The sequence below is a fragment of the Haliotis rubra genome, unplaced genomic scaffold (assembly GCF_003918875.1).
Source record: "Haliotis rubra isolate DU_JTF1 unplaced genomic scaffold, ASM391887v1 Scf696, whole genome shotgun sequence".
NCBI lineage: Eukaryota > Metazoa > Mollusca > Gastropoda > Lepetellida > Haliotidae > Haliotis > Haliotis rubra.
In genome coordinates, this window is record NW_025767408.1 from 552,439 (window position 1) to 571,587 (window position 19,149).

The 19,149-nt window shown below is 38.7% G+C and overlaps 1 protein-coding gene and 5 non-coding genes across 9 annotated transcripts; all 6 read left to right on the plus strand.

Moving 5' to 3' along the window:
* Positions 1 to 136: 136 nt before the first annotated feature.
* On the plus strand, positions 137 to 4,511 carry LOC124258526 (tetratricopeptide repeat protein 33-like). Of its 4 annotated transcripts, none has more exons than XM_046692598.1 (5): positions 137 to 288; positions 637 to 893; positions 1,491 to 1,572; positions 2,814 to 2,945; positions 4,162 to 4,511. In XM_046692598.1, exons 2-5 carry the CDS (start codon positions 673 to 675, stop codon positions 4,498 to 4,500), a joined length of 774 nt encoding a protein of 257 aa, XP_046548554.1. In that variant the 5' UTR covers positions 137 to 288; positions 637 to 672; the 3' UTR covers positions 4,501 to 4,511. The 4 variants fall into 4 exon arrangements, with proteins under 4 accessions (XP_046548554.1, XP_046548557.1, XP_046548555.1 ...); XM_046692601.1 differs by having other exon boundaries at positions 139 to 335; XM_046692599.1 differs by having other exon boundaries at positions 140 to 288; positions 646 to 893.
* A 12,676-nt stretch (positions 4,512 to 17,187) lies between these two features.
* Positions 17,188 to 17,258, plus strand: Trnag-ccc. The gene has a single exon. It is a non-coding gene; the product is annotated as a tRNA-Gly (tRNA).
* Positions 17,259 to 17,605: 347 nt separating this feature from the next.
* Positions 17,606 to 17,676, plus strand: Trnag-ccc. Its single transcript has one exon. It is a non-coding gene; the product is annotated as a tRNA-Gly (tRNA).
* A 476-nt stretch (positions 17,677 to 18,152) lies between these two features.
* Trnag-ccc lies at positions 18,153 to 18,223 on the plus strand. The gene has a single exon. It is a non-coding gene; the product is annotated as a tRNA-Gly (tRNA).
* Positions 18,224 to 18,571: 348 nt separating this feature from the next.
* On the plus strand, positions 18,572 to 18,642 carry Trnag-ccc. Its single transcript has one exon. It is a non-coding gene; the product is annotated as a tRNA-Gly (tRNA).
* A 350-nt stretch (positions 18,643 to 18,992) lies between these two features.
* Positions 18,993 to 19,063, plus strand: Trnag-ccc. Its single transcript has one exon. It is a non-coding gene; the product is annotated as a tRNA-Gly (tRNA).
* The last annotated feature ends 86 nt before the right edge of the window (positions 19,064 to 19,149 follow it).

A 19,149-nucleotide genomic window follows, 5' to 3' on the forward strand; every position in this document is an offset into this window, starting at 1 on the left:
TGAAACCTGATCGTGCCTTTAAGAATACCGGTGCGATGTTTATACAGCTTTCTTCTCTGTACACATCTCTGGAAGAGTTCACTCAGCTGTGAAGGCCATTTGAAACATGTGCGACAATGCGTCAAAAATCACGTGACCTTGTGACCAATGGAATAGCTTGTTGTAAAATTAAACCAATCAAAACATATATTACATATTACACTTTATTTACGGAAGTGAACTTTTGACCAGCTAATAAACAAGAAAACATTTTCTAATTGCAATATCTACTGATGACAAAGACAACGGGTATGTTTACGTTCACCTGTAAAAACATTCATGGATATGTCTGTGTTGTAAGTGCCAAGTTGTAGTGGACACCGTCTTATTTGGAGACACTGGTCTAAGTTTCTATTGTCCTGTTCGGTTTTCGATCACAAATTCTTCAAGATGTGACAATTTTTCAAGCTTTTATGTGATTGTTAGTTACTGATTGGTTACTGTGTTTTTTCTCTACTCTCCAAACCGAATATCTGAAACAGTATATAGGTTTGATAGAATCTTTAAATAGAATAACGTTTCTCCTGAAAAGATGAAGATTACCTAAATTTATTAATAATAATATGAAGCTGTTACACCAATAAACTTATTTTTCAGACCATTTAGAGGTGATTGATCCCTGCTTTGAATATAATGACTAGTTTTGGATGGAAAAGAAAAACTGGTGCAAATGTTTCCAAATTAACCTCGACATCATTCGAAGAGAACACCAAGGATGATGATGAAGAAGTTCGCAGTGGTGATATCGATTGGATTTCTCTGGCGCCAAAGAGGAGAATTATTTCCTTAGAAGATGCTCTTGGCAAGAGTGAGAGACTGAAGAATGAAGGTTGTGTTCTTGCAGAGTCTGACAGGTACAGCAGCTAATTTTAGGGAATGTTAAATGTTGTTAACAATAATTATCACTCTTCAATATTCCAGCTAGAGTACACACTGTCTGGAAACTTCATTCAAAACTTTTGTAATAAAATTTCTTGTTTTCGTATATTCAGTATTAAATCTGTCAGTGTCATTGAAATTTCAAGACAATGTATTTTCCTCCTCCCAAAATATTTAATTGGGTACTGCATTACCAAGTTTGTATTTACTAGCGTCCGCCCGGAGAGCGGATGGCCGCGGGTTCGATTCCCGACCGCATCATACCAAAAGACGTTAAAATATGGTCCTTGTTGGCCCCTGTCTGGCGTTCGGCATTAATGGGTACAACAAGGACTGGTCGGCTCGGAGTCAGTATAATGTGTCTGAGTGGGGTATTCATGCTTCACTGTGGCATGGTATCTCAGTGGGCTAGCACTACAAAACCAGCTTAAGTCTGGGCTAGTACAAGCAGCCGCACATACCCGTATACACGCATGCACGTCGTCATATGAGCAAAATATTCTCAAGCACGACGTTAAACCCAATTTCACCTCACCTCACCTCACCTTGTATTTACTTATGATGTGTTACAGATATTGGGAGGCCATCAAGAAATGGGACGAAGCACTCCACTTTAACCCTCTCAACTGTAAGGTCTACGAGATGAAAGCTCAGGTGAGTGGTGCAGAGACACACCCTTCTCACTCCTCCACACACATTACATCTCTCACTAATGGTGTTTTGGAGCAGGTTCAGTGTTAGGAGCCAATAAACAAGGGGTATCAGGTGATTATCATTTGATGTGGACTGTTGTTCATGCTATCAACCACTGGTCACTTGGCCTAGACTTGGTTTTATTTATACACAGGTAATACAGCTGGAATAATGTTGACTTTGCTGTATCACAACATTTACTCAATCTTATCCATATCATCAACTGCTTGAATCTAATATCAGAGCAATGCAGGTTCTTTCTTCCCTTAAATGTCCAGGCAAAGTATTTTTATACAAGCAGCTGAAAAAGTTTTTGTTGTCTTTCCTTTGGACTGATCGAAAGTTGTTAATGTTATTCTCCTTGAAATTCTCATCAAAATCTGACCTTTTACTCTGATACAATACCTTATACTTGAAGCTCTCAGGATATCACCACAGGAGCTTATGTCAGATGATCTTTCTAATCAGCTGGTCAGGTTTCTAACTACTAGGAGCAAGGTAGCAAAGCATTTGGGCAAGTATATCTGACATCTGTATTAGAAACAATCATAGTCAAGGAGTTCCGAATGCAGAAAATAATAGATTTAAGCAGAATGAGTTGGACAATAAATGGTTGATGAAGCCTCATCTCTTTCATTTTAATTGAGTGGTTTGCTTAGTCTGTACTTGTTGTGCACTGGTTGAGGCAGATTACTAATCTGATTTGAATAAGATTGATGCCCGGAATCCACAAGAAATGTCAGCAAATTCTTAATTAATATTAGCAGTAAATGGTGGAGTGAGGCCTGATAATGCTGATATCAAGCTGGCATAAATATTGGCTATGGTATGTGCTTTATGAGGAAACTTTAATGTATATTTATTTTTGGAGCATTTATGTTACATGTTACTCATGGTCCCAAAGTTGCTTGGTAGGACTTCACTAACAATGTGTAGTGTGAGAGTCTGTGTTCTCATTATGAAGAACTTTCATGAACTGAATATAAACTGATAAACCCAGATCAGTATATTTGCTTGTTTTAAGGAGTTTTGGGGAAACTTCCAATAGAGAAAAGGAAATAAATGTTAAATTCCATGAAAACAGCCTTGAATAATAATACAAATGAGATGTATATGTAATGAAACACAGCTAGATTGCTAGGCTGTGAATCCCATTTCTTTTTCAACCAATCAGAATTGCGTCTCATGCTCTATTTCTCCAGGCTCTCATGGCGCTGAATGAGTTGTACCCAGCAGTGTCGGCAGCACGGAAGACTGTGGAGGTCTGCCCCACCTGGTGGGTGGGTCACCAGACCCTGGGGCGAGCACAACTCAACCTGGGAGAAGTGAGACTGGTGAGCTCCAGTGGGCACCTCGACAGATGTCCTCAATGTTTCTATTATTCCATACAATCTACCACAGGAAATAGGCCTTCACTGCATCTGTGTGTGATACATGTTTCATTTATACTGTCAGCATGAGTAGCAACTCTCTGGTGCTATTATGGTATGCAAGCGTCAAAGTGCCTTTATGAACCCTGCTGAAGGGGAATGAACTCTTTCAAAGATTACCTCCCCTTGACCATAAACTGTAAACTATTTGAAGCATCAACTAGATCTCTAGCAAGACTTATTCCTACGGTATGCCTGTGTTTTCCATGATCATACACATGGAAATGGAATGTAAATGAACTTAAAATTTGCTTCCACAGGGTTTAATCATACATGTAACACTACGAGATCATATGCAGTTAATATATCAATATATCTGAAACCCGTGAAAATTTGGGCTTGAATTGGTCTTCACCAACCCATGCTTGTCATAAGCGACAACTAACGGAATTGGGTGGTCAGACTCGTTGACTTGGTTGACACATATCATTGCATCCCATTTGCTTAGATCGATGTTCATGCTCTTAATCACTGTATCCACTGGTGCCATGTTGCTGGCATATGGCTAAACAGCAAACCAACCAATGTATTTGAAATATTGTTGACGGAATGTTAAAGTTTGAGTCATGCATACATGTCGTGGTAAATTTGTGACATGATTGGTGTAAACATGAAGCATCTCCTCTCTTTAAAAAACTTGTGTCAAATATGGATCCTAGTGACATGTATAAAATGATACCATTGTGGGAATTATAATACACTTGCATGCACACACCTTTGAAATACCCTGGGTCCACTTGATATAAAACATGAATTTAATGTTATCATTTGTATCATGAAATATTTGTTAATTGTGATTTGTAGATATTTTAAGTAAGCTCACCTGCCTTGAACTGTAGGGATAATAAATCTGTACACATGTCTGGTCTGATAACCATTCACTGACCTATATTAGAGAAAATTCCCCATCAACAAATTCTCCTCAACTAATTCCCCATGAAGTTTCTCACCAGGAAAATTTTCATTCAATAAAATCCCCATCAAATTTTCCATTGACAATTTTCCTGTCTACATATTCCTCAACAAATTCCAAAACAACAAATTCCTCATCAACAAATTCCAACTTGACAAATTCCCGTACATCAATTTCTCCACAACAGTTTGTGTTTCCCAACTTCAGGCTCTGCACAGTTTCTCCACGGCAGTTCACCTCAACCCTGCCGACCGGGATCTGTGGGAGGAGGATCTGATGTGGGCCGACTCCCTGATGCAACAACACAAACAGGCAGTGGAAACAGTCAAGCAGCAAGCAAACAAGTCCACTGTCACTATAACCGAGATCTCAGATGACCCCTCCCCTGTGTGTGATAGAGACCAGGCTATGGACAAATGTGACACCGGTGCCGGGGGTGAGGGGATGTCTGTGAAGGCATACAGCAGGGAGACGGCGGACAAGATAAAGAGGACTGGGAAATTGAAATCTGTACCGAACAATTATGTCATTATGAGAGATAAATGATACAATATGTATATTGACATCTTCATTTAATGTACCCACGAAGATCCGTGTTAGAATTGATCTTCAGTAACCCATGCTTGTCATAAGAGGCGACTAACGGGATCGGGTGGTCAGGCTCGCTGACTTGGTTGACACATGTCATCGTATCCCAGTTGCATAGATCAATGCTCATGCTGTTGATCACTGGATTGTTGGATCCAGACTCAATTATTTACAGACTACCACCATATAGCTGGAATATTGCTGAGTGCAGGGTAACACAAAACTCACTCACTCATTTCATGTTGGCAACAGCTACTCTAAGGATAGAAGTACAACAGATCCCAGTCCAGATGCATCGCCTTCAACCCAACACAGTGATCCAGTGGTTACAATGTGTGACTTGGCCTATGTATGTTCAAGCTATCAACCACTGGTTTGTCTGAAATAATATAGTCAAAATTGTAGACTAATGAAATCATTCTGAAGTGACATGTTTATGGTCAAGCATGTATATATTATTACTGATATCAAAGGATTGTCACCTGCAGTCAATATCTAATGTAATGAGATTCATTTCATTTTGACACTTGAATCATTTCTGATTGGATAAGGATACCTTCATGGATGAACAACTTCTTTATTCAGGTGATAAAAGAAAGAAGTTGTTCATCCAGAAAGTTTGTTCTTATCTTTATTTGACTCTCCAACTTATACAAATCCCATTCAAAGAAGTCATTCATGATTGATTGCCAAAGAATCATGTATGATTAAAACAAAAATGAGTCTTACGAATTTATGTTTCATTTCTGTCTATATATATTATGATGAATGGGGTATTATGGGCAGTTTTATGATATGCCATATCTCATCGTGTCCCCATCATCCAAGGTGCCACAATTCTACCTGTAGAGTTGTCTCCTCTGGGTGTGTCAGGTGCCTGTGATTGGGTGCGTGATTCCCAGTTCACCCAGATTATCTGTCTGTGATTAGTTTCACTAAAGTAGTAAATATCTACCATAAATTTTTTTTTATAGTCTGTCTCAGTGCCTGAACCACATTATTTTCCCTACTGCCTAGCCCTCCCTTGAATGCTAAAGCCCTAATATGAATTATTTTTATCACAGTAATATAAACCAACAAATTAGGTTCAGAATTTACCATCTGATTGGGGCATCTTTTCAATTTAAATTGGTTTCATTTGTTACTATCCAATTATAAGTCTAAGACCTGCATCACTTTAAGAGTTTTCCTGCATAATAAAAATGCCTTATTGTCCGATGTTCTTTCAAAGCAAACTGTCTCACACCTATAGATGCTTTCAAGTAAAGTGGACCCTTGAAGATCCGGGTTAGAATTAGTCTTCAGCCACCCATGCTTGTCTTAAGAGGCGACTAACGGGATCGGGTGGTCAGGCTCGCTGACTTGGTTGACACATGTCATCGTATCCCAATTACGTAGATTGATCCTCATGCTGTTAATCACTGGATTGTCTGGTTCAGACTCAATTATTTACGGACTGCCGCTATATAGCTGGAATATTGCAGAGTGCTGTGTAAAACTCAACTCACCCACTCAAAGTAAAGTGTAAACAGCTGAAACAATCTTGGAGGTATGAGTAAACCTCCGTCAGAGTTGAACAAGAAATGGTATATCAGTGATTCAACAAACATAGACGTCTGTAAAAATAGAACCCAACACATTGACAGCAGCTGGCCAGAGAGGACCTAACATTCCTGAAAAGTGGTAATAAAAAAGTAAATCTAATATCAGTTTTGAATTACAAATTGGTAAAGAGTGGTTTGGACTCAGTAAGTGGATGGGTATGACTTCCGTCCGTATCCCCCCTAACTTTTAACGATGGGGAAAAAATTCTTTGAGTGGCATTTTTAGAAGTCTTTCAGTATGTTCAGATACAATTAAAGAAACATGTTAAAACTCATCCTTATCAGATGAGGAATATAAATTCAGGTAATATGAGACCCGTGAAGATCCGGGGTAGAACTGGTCTTCAGCAAGCCATGCTTGCTACAAAAGGCGACTATGCTTGTCGTAAGAGGCGACTAACGGGATCGGGTGGTCAGGCTCGTTGACTTGGTTCACACATGTCATCAGTTTCCAATTGCGCAGATCAATGCTCATGCTGTTGATCACTGGATTGTCTGGTCCAGACTCGATTATTTACAGACCGCCGCCATATAGCTGGAATATTGCTGAGTGCGGCGTAAAACTGAACTCACCCACTCACTCAGGTGATATAATTTTACTCGAATGAAATTTAAGGGGGAATACGTGTGGAAGTCTTTCCAGTGAATGAATAGAGTCGTATGAAATATGAGCACTGCCACAGATGGAGACGAGAATTATCCCCACTCGGGTTTGGAACCTCTTTCTCCAGTGTGGCGAACTAACTCGGAACGTCGCCCATTAGAAATGGTAATGATCACGAGTTATCTCCCTTAGGCCGCAAGCGTCATTTGCAATCAATAATCGGTGGTGGCAGCAGAAGTGGGTACACAAGAGAGACGGAGAGATACATTGACGTTGTTTCTCGGATGCGCTGGGGAATATTATTCTCAACTTTAACTGACATTTACCGGTAACTGCAGAAACTCCATCCATCTTGAAAGTCGCCTCATGATCTACCCTTCCATTGTTTTTGAATAAGAAAGTAGACAAATAGATATTTATACAACATACTAGTTTCATTCAGAATGTTCACACGTTCCTGTTCTGAATATTCTAGTATTTTCCAAAGTGTTTCTTTTTAATTAGAGAGCGGCGTTTGAAATGACATCTAATACACGTATTCTGTATAAAGGCAGTATTAAACATTTTGAGAGAGAGACATACAGATTCGACCAAATGTGATACAAATGGTTTGTTACTGAAACTATTCTTGTTTTAAGATACAGTTAATACATTGCAAATGTAACACAGCCAACCAAACAGTCATCGAAATTCAAAGAGACTGTATCAGTCGCGATAGACATGATTTCGAAAGGAATGTCCTCGCCATCTGTCTGTGTTAAGAAAAGAAGAGATGAACAATAACGCACTGTTTAAATGCATGTACACACATTGTTTGTGCTTGCAACCAACCGATATGTACATATGATCATTTTAGGTATCATACATGTATCCAACATATATAAGTTGTACATAATAATGTACCATAAACGTGTACCTCTAATGCCGCCGATCGGGGTGTAAATAAAGTTCAGTTCAGGTATCTAGAATGTGGAAGTCAAAGATTTGTTTTGTTTGTTTATCATTTAAACCCACGGTCAACAAAACTGCAACCAGATCACCACAGCTTGTAATAATAGAGTCTTGACCAGATAAACCACGGGTTGATATCAAGATCAACGTCGGAGTGCAATTTACACAGTCACCGGGCCTGACCACCCGATGCTCTCAAGCTAAATCTTACAACAACATGAAAAGAAAGTTTTGGACCCCGGGAATAAAAAGTACATGTAGTATAAAAAAACACAAATAAAAACAAAACAAAAGAGAAAGAAAAAAAGTAATAATAAGATAAAATTGATACATAATAAAAAGAAGAAAAAATACCCCCCTCCACCCCCAAAAAAAACAAAACCAAAACCAAACAACAAAACAGCAACAAAAAAACACACACACACACACCCCACACCCCCCCAAAAAAAGAAAGAAGAAGGTTAAAGTAAAAAAAATAAGGCGTGGCTTTTACTGAAATATTAGATAATCATGGATCCACGTTTGACCCTACCTAAGCCTCTCAACAGCCTGGAGCTTGTACTTTTTCTGTTTCTGCAGCCTTTTATCTAATGTGTATGGCTGTCATTATTATTATCATTATCAGTAATCGTATATCACGCCTCAAGATATAAACCGTGGGGAATAATCAACAACAATATAATAATTTCTCTAGGTGAACCAACGTGAGCATGGTGATGAGTGAATCAAACTCTCGGAAAGTACGAATCACGCCACTGATATCGAGGCGTTTATCATTTACAACCATTAACATTAAAATTACAGTTTCAATCTCCACAAAAACCAACTAAAACAAACAACCAAAAAAGTTAAAATTCTCTCATATCCTCCCCAAAATGTTATTTTATTTTATTTATTTTAGTAGCGTTCTAATTTTTATATTTCTGATTGGAATTGCTCTTAATATGCCAATTTAATATATTTCCTAATAAAATTTGACATGTACTTTTAAAGTGTAGTCTTATGCACGTGAACCTGCCCATGAGTTTTCATATCACGCACGTCTCCGGCTTGACTTGGGGTGGTCGTTTCCTGTACGCCTATTGTTTGGTACCCAGAATCTTACAGTGACACATTTCTATCAACAGCGATTCAACTGAACTACCATCCATCCTCTCGAATGCTGAAAGGCTGGTGTCTTGTGAGATTGTTAATAAATCATCAATCCTCTTTAACCAAGTAGTTTCATGGATAATTTGTTTCATTGAAATTCGAGGTTTAGTGGCATTTTTTAATATATTTTATTCAAACAATTCACAATGTGAGCCACATGTTACATACACACGGACGTTATGAAATAATTCAAAATGTACATAAATTTAAACGGAAATGATGCTTCATTACTTCGATAAAATTACAATATTAAACAGTTAATTTCAAATATTAAATTTGCGATATAAAAAATGAACTTTTACTAAAAAAAATATTGTTCCATAAAACCGTTAGAACACCATGAAAAATTAGTCAAAATTGATTTCTCATTTCCAACCACCCAACTTGTCGCTTAATTTAAGCTCAATCAAATTAAGCCAAGGTTCACATTTCCCTGGAAAATAAAATGTGGTGCCCCGGTCTTCCGCGCATAAAGTATAAATCTCGAGTTAACTCTTGTAAAAAACTAATGAATACAATGTTTCGTGTCACAATAGACACGCGATGGCGTTTTTGCATCTGTTAAATTGTTTGATCCCCGGCAGATGATCATGTTTATTGATGACATGCGTTGCAATATACAACTGCTGACGAATGGCTTGTTCATTTCAGCTCGCGTGCTCCCGGCACGTGCACTAGTCGCGCGCGGACCGTTGTACATAGCCTAATATTTGAAGCATTGCCGGTGCTCGGGAAAACAGAGGGTGTGCGCGTGGCTCGAGATTTTACGGATTCTGAGGGATGATTAAGAGCGACGTGTGTGAAATTGATGACTTTGTTCATTTCATGTTTATTTCATTCACAGGGGACTGATGGAAATTGGACAGCGCGTCAACAACAGCTCACGCAGTCAACGCATGATATTACAAGAAGGTGTACACGTCTAATTTCAAAGCTGGACTCAGTAAATATTTCCATAGCTGCAATATTCAACATCATAAATAGATCACGCTTTAAAGAAAATAATTCAAAGCGCATTTTTCAAGAGAAATGTATATGTGCATACTCAGTGTTTTATTCAGCGCAATGCTGATATCATATGCGTGACTATCATGAATATCAAGATGCAAATGATAAAAACAAATAAAAACACCATTCAACTCGCATAGTTTAATTTCATAATTTCATCATCAAAATGTAATCTTTCTTTCTCTTTCCCATCTTATTTTTACCACTAAATCTATTTACTGAGAAGTATTTTTGTTAGATTGGCTCTCAGTTACACACACTGTGCATTTAAGAAAACGATACATGTATTACTTTATGTAATTGTTATCAAAGTAGCAAGCGTCGATATTTTCTCAAGTATGAGAGAATGTTACAGAGCTTCCTGTCAACAAACAAGGCATTTTTGGTACAAAATGTACTGCATTCACTTCCGACTCTTGCTGAATATCCGAATATCTGTCCACCACAATCATGGGGCCAAAATCTGGTTTCAAATAACAAGAAGATGGCACCTTGATCTCGCGAAATCTCGCTGCAACGTTATCGACCCCCAGTCCCCATTACACGCCTCTCAGTGGGGTGCCCTTGTACCCAATGTCAAATATTTACTGATAATTTTAAAAGTCTGAGCAACTCTGGCCTTGGGGAGATGTTATGTATTGAGACATACGGGCAGTTATTGAAGAACCAATTCAAGGCTCGACGCCATTTTGAAAATGTTATCCAACGTCGATATGAGTTTTTTGACGTCACGTGAAAGCTAGGGGCAACGTGGCTGGACCTTCTTAACTCGCGGGATGAGATTGCCTCTAAAAAGAGCGCTCCAGAAACTGTAATATTTTGTCAAAGAATTTCAAGACTCGGCCGAGACGCCTTCAGCGATATTGGTTGTCTGAGCCAATAAAGCGGTCTCTCCATTGATCGACTGCTCGCGAGGTCAAATGTTTTCTAAACAAAAGATGCAGAATTGTCACAGAAATTACTCAAGGCAACAATAGTATGAAAATGTACTGTCACTCACAATACATGATCTCCGAGCTATGAGGAGCAATCTGCCATTTTTGTCAAGTAATCCGAAAACGGGGGTAAATTTCAAGATGCGACCCAAGTGGGAAGATCAAATGACGGCCTATTGACAACTATCGGGTAAAACGACATTTATATTATATTGCAACATCTTCAACTTGTAGAGTCCAACACTTGATGTGTTTTAATTAAAACCCGGGACTCGTTCAATGTTATCTGTCTCCTATCACGTTTTTCACATGGAATTTTAATAGTTGTTTGACAGGCCCAATGAAAAGTGATAGCCCATACTTTGCCCAAGTGGAATGATCATTTAGATCGAAAAAGACGGAAATTGAGATTTTCTATCTGCGGTCATACTTCTGCTTTTTTAACAATAAAAATACAATAATAAAAGTAGAAAAAACGCACTTGCATGTATTTCAACATTAGAGGGTTACTTGATTAAATAACCTGATGGATAATATATAGATTTGTATTGACAATTAATGTAATTATTTCCATTGGTCTGAAATATGAATACCGACAGCACTTATGTATTGGCAATACATACAAATATGTATGGTGTCTGACCTGCAGATATATTTTTCTTTGTCTGTTTTCGTTCATATTTTGCAACATTGAAGATATGAACACCGGTACATAAATATATCAACAAACCATGAACATAGATTTGATGTTGAAAAACACTGCTCACACTTACTACGCGTTAAACGACATAATCCGATCTCATTTGTACATACTTTACATACTAACGCATACGCACACACTTACGAACTTACGTTTACGTATCCGTACACACTTACACACATTGAAGCATTCTCAAACAATAAATATTTCACAGACCTACGATTCCTTACGCACAGAAAACACTCAAGCATACCATACTCCCCCACCCGCTAAACGAGGCGAGATTATCCAGATCCGACAAGTTAATACGCGAATACTCCTATTCCAATTAACCAACAAAGAAATTAGATTGGTATTTTATGTTAAAGAAAAGGAAATATCTGACACGATATTGTGTAGTAACTCACTCGCCGACCATCTCCTCGACCCTGTCACCGAGACTCCAATCTGCCGCCTCTCCGATGTGGCACTGAACCTACGGCAAATATCACAACCAGTGACATGTCACCCGTCAAACTAATTTGTCAATATCACTGTCAAAGCATGGCCATCTGAGGTGCACGTGGCCCACGTAGACTCGAGTAGAGCGTTTTGTCCGTGTATAACAGTGATCTGATTGATTGATGTTCTCCTATTGTGGCGATTTGTGGTCAAACGCTGTCTGTCTGTTGCGACCACACGGCAAAACATCCTCCTACTGGCGCTGTTGAAGGATAGCGTCATCGGACCTGCAGTGTCAGCAACATCACATCTCTGTCGACGTGCAGTGACAACGCCTTTTGTTGAAAGATGTGATGATGTCCTTAGTTACAAATTTATCCAAGAAGAAAATATATGCATATTCATATATAAGACTCGTCAATAACACGTTCGTTTGTTTTGAATGGCAAGATAATGACTGTATACCACTGTGCAGAGACAAATAGTCATTCGAAGCGCCAAATTCACGATAAAAAACTTCATGGTGTCAACAACAGTATGTTAATTTCACTTCTTATTCTTAAATAATTACTTACCCGTTTTAAAACCAGTTGTGGTAACAAATGCTAAAATTTCCTCGGGATGTTTTTAATCAAAAATTGGATTGCGAAACGAACAAGGAATGTCAATCTTTTAACCCCACGTCATAGTTAAACATGGCAACCACATAGGTATAGATCTAGTACTCAAACACTGTCGTTGTCCGATTGAAACATGCGAATTTGCCTCAAACTATCAGCAAGGATTTCAAATTAAAAGTCTTATTTTGTGTGGGTTGTGAACATGAAAATGTTGTTCCAGGACCAGTCTAGTTAAGAATTTTAAAATTGAACGGTTTCCATATACATGTCTTCAAAGGATTTAAATTACATTTGTTATTTGCAGCACAAATTATCACCATGGAACAAAACCATTTTAACTAATTAATCCAGTAATTTATGCCAAAAATTTGCAGTGAGTCCCTTGTCCCAAACAAAGTGAGAATACATTGTTATAACACTCTTCATAAAAGGGTTTTTGAAGTCAGATCACGGCGATTAGTTGCCTTTGGCTGAGTGGTGGGTTCGAATCCCGGAAGGGGCCCAAAATTTGTTCTTTACAATATAAAGTAAATATTATCCCAAATAGCATTTGTTAAAGATATTGGTGGAATATCGTTTAGTATTGCTTTCGGATGTTATAATGTTTTAGAAGCATTTTAATGAAATATTTGTATTTTAATGCCACATCACCATTGTGTGATGAAAGAGCTGGTGCATCACATGGAAAGGCAGGGATCGCTGCCCAAAAGTCTTTCTTCCCCACCCTCTCATATGACACGGGGCGGTGGGGTAGCCTTGTGGTTAAAGCGTTCTCTCGTTACGCCGATGTCCCGGGGTGGATTCCCCACGTGGGAACAATGTGTGAAGCCCATTTCTGGTGTCCCCCGCCGTGATATTGCTGGAATATTGCTGAAAGCGGCGTAAAACCATACCCACTCACTCTCATATGACACGAATATGTATTGCTCACAGTGTACACGTTTAGAAACGTTGCCATTGTTTTAATGTAGCAAATAGTAGAATTGGTATACTGTTGTAAGAGGGGTGGTGTGTTAGCCTAGTGGTTAAAGTGTCCGCTCGTCGCGCCGAAAACCCTGGTTCAATTCCTTACAGTGTGTTTAGTGTGTGAAGCACGTTTCTGGTGTCCCCCGTGGTAATATTACGGGAATATTGCTAAAAGCGGCTTCAAACCATAGTGACATGGGAACAAGTTGACAAAGGAAACAGCAAGTGAATTTTTTTCGCGTATGTAAATTGCTAGTGAAAATGTTTTACTGCTTGAATCACACATTTCAACCTTCAAATTCGTTAAAATGCAATTTCGAAAACAGAAAATGAACTATTTTGAAATAACAAGCCATGTGGGGAGGAAGTTTACAATAGACAATCAGCACATCTTAGACAGACGATGACATCAGCGGCGCACGCTCCTGCGCATCTGTCCACACGCTTGGACAAGGATCTCGCGAGATTTGTGCTAGATGGTCACGTGAACGAACTCCCGCGGAGGCACTTTACTACAAGCCACATCAGTGGAAACATTTACAATACAGATTTTGAGAGCCCGTGTCGATGTTTAGATTAATTTGGTGTTGATTAAAACATCCATGAAAGTTTCATAAGATCGGAACGCTGATAGGCCCCATAAGGTGATATTAGCGAAATATTTGACGGTTGTTAACGAGAAGCGAATACTCGATACACTCTACCCATTGTTGTTACTAATCAGCGCTGTAGGGAGTTCAGCAGATTGCATTTGACTTCTCTTCTATCAAGTACAGCGTTTGGATAGTTTGGTTTCTTGAGGGAAAACTACCAATCTGTCCCAAGAAGAATGGCAGATCATGGTAAACATGTTAGTGTACGGAAGGCCTATGGAATCTAATCAGAGTCATTTCTCTTATGATACTTTGTTTAAAGTTTAAAATGCTTGGTTTGTTTGTTGTTGAACGCCGCACTTAGCAATGTTCCACCCATCTGACGGCAGTCTGTAAATAATCGAGTCTGGACCAGGCAATCCAGTGATTGACATAATGACCATCGACTTACGATGTGACAAGTCAGTGAGCCTGGCCACCCGATCCCGTTAGTCGCTTCTTACGCCATAGATGATTTGCCAAAGAGCAATTCTGACGGGTTTTTAATCTGCAATGATGAAAATTCATTATATCGTGTTGACATTTCCAGACAATAAATTAATACATTAACATTGTTTTTGCATTTGAAATTTCAAATTAGAATCGCAACTTTTCAAAATATTATCTATTATAATGTTTAGTATTAGTTAATGTTGTTTTGAAGCAGAGGAGTTGGTTGTTCATTGATATGATTCTATGGATGAATCTTGGTTTCACAACTTTGACAAAAAACAACAAACAAACAAACAAAACAAACAGTCAAAGCAGGGAAAAATATTGTTTCATTCAAAGAACATGGATAACCTTGTTCCATCAGCTGACAAAGCCTCAGCTTGTGTTTCCGAAGGAATCTACAGTTGGGCTGCCTCCCGACAGGTCAGACCATTAATAGCAAAATGTATGCTAATCTGCTTAGAATATCAAGGCCCAACGTTTTAAACATGAATAAAGTTGTCTGTTGTCATGGCTACAGTGCATGTCTGTGGGTTTGAACCCAATGTACATGTTCTTATTTACCACATTTGACGCCATCAGATTTCCAACTTTTTTGTGACTGACTGACTGACTGAGTTTAGTTTTACGCCGCTTTTAGCAATATTCCAGCAATATCACGGCGGGGGACACCAGAAATGGGCTTAACACATTGTGCCCATGTGGGGAATCGAACCCGGGTCTTCGGCGTGACGAGCCAACGCTTTAACCACTAGGCTACCCCACCGCCCCACTTTTTTGTGAAGCAATCACGGCATTGTCATAACATATACTACCCATCAAAAGTTTAGACTCACTAGTGTAATGTAGCCACTTACTTCAGTCAACTGATCTAAACGAGATTTTGCAAAATATTCTATACAGTTTAAACTGTGTACACATGAACTGATGTATTGTAAAACAAATTCGCAACGTTGAAAAGATTATTGTCATGAGTTCAATAAATGATAAAACTCAGTAAAAGTTGGTGAATTCTTAACAAAACTTTACACCAAAACACCGCTGTTTACATGCATGATACATGCTTTTCAGAAATTTGATGCATGACCCTAGTGCAATTCATCTGCATATAAGTTTGCAGTTTGTTCCCCCAAGTTAGTGGAGGAATTCATCTTCGATGTAACCACATATATATACATAACATTTAGTGAGTGTTTTAAGTGAGTCTAAACTTTTGATGGGTAGTATATAATAAGGTTTTATCAAATTCCTTAAATGAAGTTAATGGTAAATACATTAATGTGTTGTCGGTAAAGGTTCTACAGAAATGTGCCCCTATGTAAACGTTTCGCAAACCGTGAACAGGGACAGTATTGTCAAGTTATTTCCAAGCTTCTCTACATGTGTGCGTACAACAAGGTAGATTGGGTATATTTTTCAAATCCAGAAATGTCCCTCTGGTATATTTGTGAATACAACAAGGTACCCTGGGTACATTATTCCTTCTTGGAATGTCTGAAATGGAACAGATATGAACGTACAAGTCATTATCTTTATGCTTCCAACTTCACTGAAAGTCACCCGCACAGGTAGGGTACAGTTCAACACAATATCCTAATCTGAGCAAATATGTGTGCATCCAATGTCCCGTCATGGCCTGCTGTGCCATCGGGTCAAATCTGACCGTGCTGACTACGTTATTGTCCATATCGAATTCCAAGTTGAATAATAAGTCAAACGGAAATCTGTACGCATGATCAACAACAGCCAAAACATTCGATACAAATAACTGCATTCTGAGATTAACTTAATTTACAAATCACAACCCATTACAGCAACGGAATTACAATGACAATACATAATCAAGTGTCAGTAAACGTACAGTGGCAATACATAATAAAGTGTCAGTAAAAATACAGTGGCAATACATAATAAAGTGTCAGTAAAAATACAGTGGCAATGCATAATAAAGTGTCAGTAAAAATACAGTGGCAATACATAATAAAGTGTCAGTAAAAATACAGTGGCAATACATAATAAAGTGTCAGTAAAAATACAGCGGCAATACATAATAAAGTGTAAGTAAAAATACAGCGGCAATACGCCATCTAAACAACAGCAATAAAGTCCGTGATGGTAACATTCACGCAGCAGCAACACTGACCAGGCTTCCAAAATAGCCACAGGCTGAAAATCTCGGGTGCTAAGTGATCTCCACTCAAATGGTGGTCTTGATGTACATGACATAGAGCAGGTGTATACCCCTTTCTCTACTTCTGGAAGTTTCTGTCCTGCAACATTCTGTAGAACGTGTACATTGAGTCGGACTGTTCCAGGAACATACACTGCCAGCTATTAAACTTTACAGGGGAATCTGACAATACGATTACATTATTTTACTATCAAAAACACTGCTCCACAACAACATACCAAAGATGACACCGTACAGTGTAGCGACGGCTATGTACAGACTTTGATAGCTATCTTATCAGAAGAGACAACAAAATGACAAAAACATTAGACATTGGACTCAATGTGACCCAGATCTACATTACATTGTGAGGACAAGACAAATAGTATTCGGAAACACTAAGTATGGAGCGCCGCTGGTGTAGTGGTATCATGCAAGATTCCCATTCTTGCGACCCGGGTTCGATTCTCGGGCGGCGCACGTACTTTTTGACGTTTTGGTTGTTTTGTAACGAGTCGTTGTAATTTCCTGAATGAGAATAATACCTATTAATGTGTTGCACTAACACCTTTCTTTAGTTAATGGTGTGAGTATTTGTTTCTGCATGTCAAACACGTGTATATATACGTGCATATTCTGTGCAAAAGAAAGAGTTTGAAAGAAGAAGGAAAGAGACACAATGTACTGGGAGTTCATAAATTACTAAGGATGTGTATTGTGGAAACTATTGGGAGAAGTTCAGATGAATTTGAGAATGATCTCCAAGAGAATCGTTGTGATCTGCATTTGAAAGTTGTTGAATAAGTGTAAGCGCTTGATGTCAAGGAGCGCCGCTGGTGTAGTGGTATCATGCAAGATTCCCATTCTTGCGACCCGGGTTCGATTCCCGGGCGGCGCACGTACTTTTTGACGTTTTGGTTGTTTTGTGTGAATGTGCAAACGAGTCGTTGTACTTTCCTGAATGAGAATAATACCTATTTATGTGTTGCACTAACACATCTCATTAGCTGTTGGTGTTAGTATGTTTTTTTTCTGCATGTCAAACGTGTGTCTATATCAATGTATATTCTGTGCAAACGGGTTGGTTTGACTTTGCTGAATAAAAGAATGCCTGTCAATCGACTGCACTAATATCTCGGATTAGTTGATGGCGTTAGTATCTTCCTATCTGCTTGTTAAACATAACTATATACCCGTACATATCTTAAATGGAGGAACGTGACAGAATGTACTGGGAGTTCATATATTTCTAAGCATACATAGTCTGATAATTATTTGAAAAAGTTGAGATGATTTTGAGAATTGAATCCAACAGATTCGTTTTGATCTGCATTTGAAAGTTGTTGAATAAGTGTAAGAGCTTGATGTCAAGGAGCGCCGCTGGTGTAGTGGTGGCATGCAAGATTCCCATTCTTGCGACCCGGGTTCGATTCCCGGGCGGCGCACGTACCTTTTGACGTTTTGGTTGTTTGGTAACATGTCATTGTACTTTCCTGAATGAGAATAATACCTATTAATGTGTTGCACTAACACCTTTTTTATAGTTAATGGTGTGAGTATTTTTTTCTGCATGTCAAACACGTGTATATATCCGTGTATATCCTGTGCAAAAGAAAGAGTTTGAAAGAAGATGGAAAGAGACACAATGTACTGGGAGTTCATAAATTACTAAGGATGTGTATTGTGGAAACTATTGGGAGAAGTTCAGATGAATTTGAGAATGACCTCCAACAGATTCGTTTTGATGTGCATTTGAAAGTTGTTGAATAAGTGTAAGAGCTTGATGTCAAGGAGCGCCGCTGGTGTAGTGGTATCATGCAAGATTCCCATTCTTGCGACCCGGGTTCGATTCCCGGGCGGCGCACGTACGTTTTGGTTGTTTTGTGTGATTGTGCAAACGAGTCGTTGTACTTTCCTGAATGAGAATAATACCTATTAATGTGTTGCACTAACACCTTCTTTTAGTTAATGGTGTGAGTATTTGATTCTGCATGTCAAACACGTGTATATATCCGTGTATATCCTGTGCAAAAGAAAGAGTTTGAAAGAAGAAGGAAAGAGACACAATGAACTGGGAGTTCATAAATTACTAAGGATGTGTATTGTGGAAACTATTGGGAGAAGTTCAGATGAATTTGAGAATGATCTCCAACAGATTCGTTTTGATCTGCATTTGAAAGTTGTTGAATAAGTGTAAGAGCTTGATGTCAAGGAGCGCCGCTGGTGTAGTGGTATCATGCAAGATTCCCATTCTTGCGACCCGGGTTCGATTCATGGGCGGCGCACGTACTTTTTGACGTTTTGGTTGTTTGGTAACTAGTCGTTGTACTTTCCTGAATGAGAATAATACCTATTAATGCGTTGCACTAAC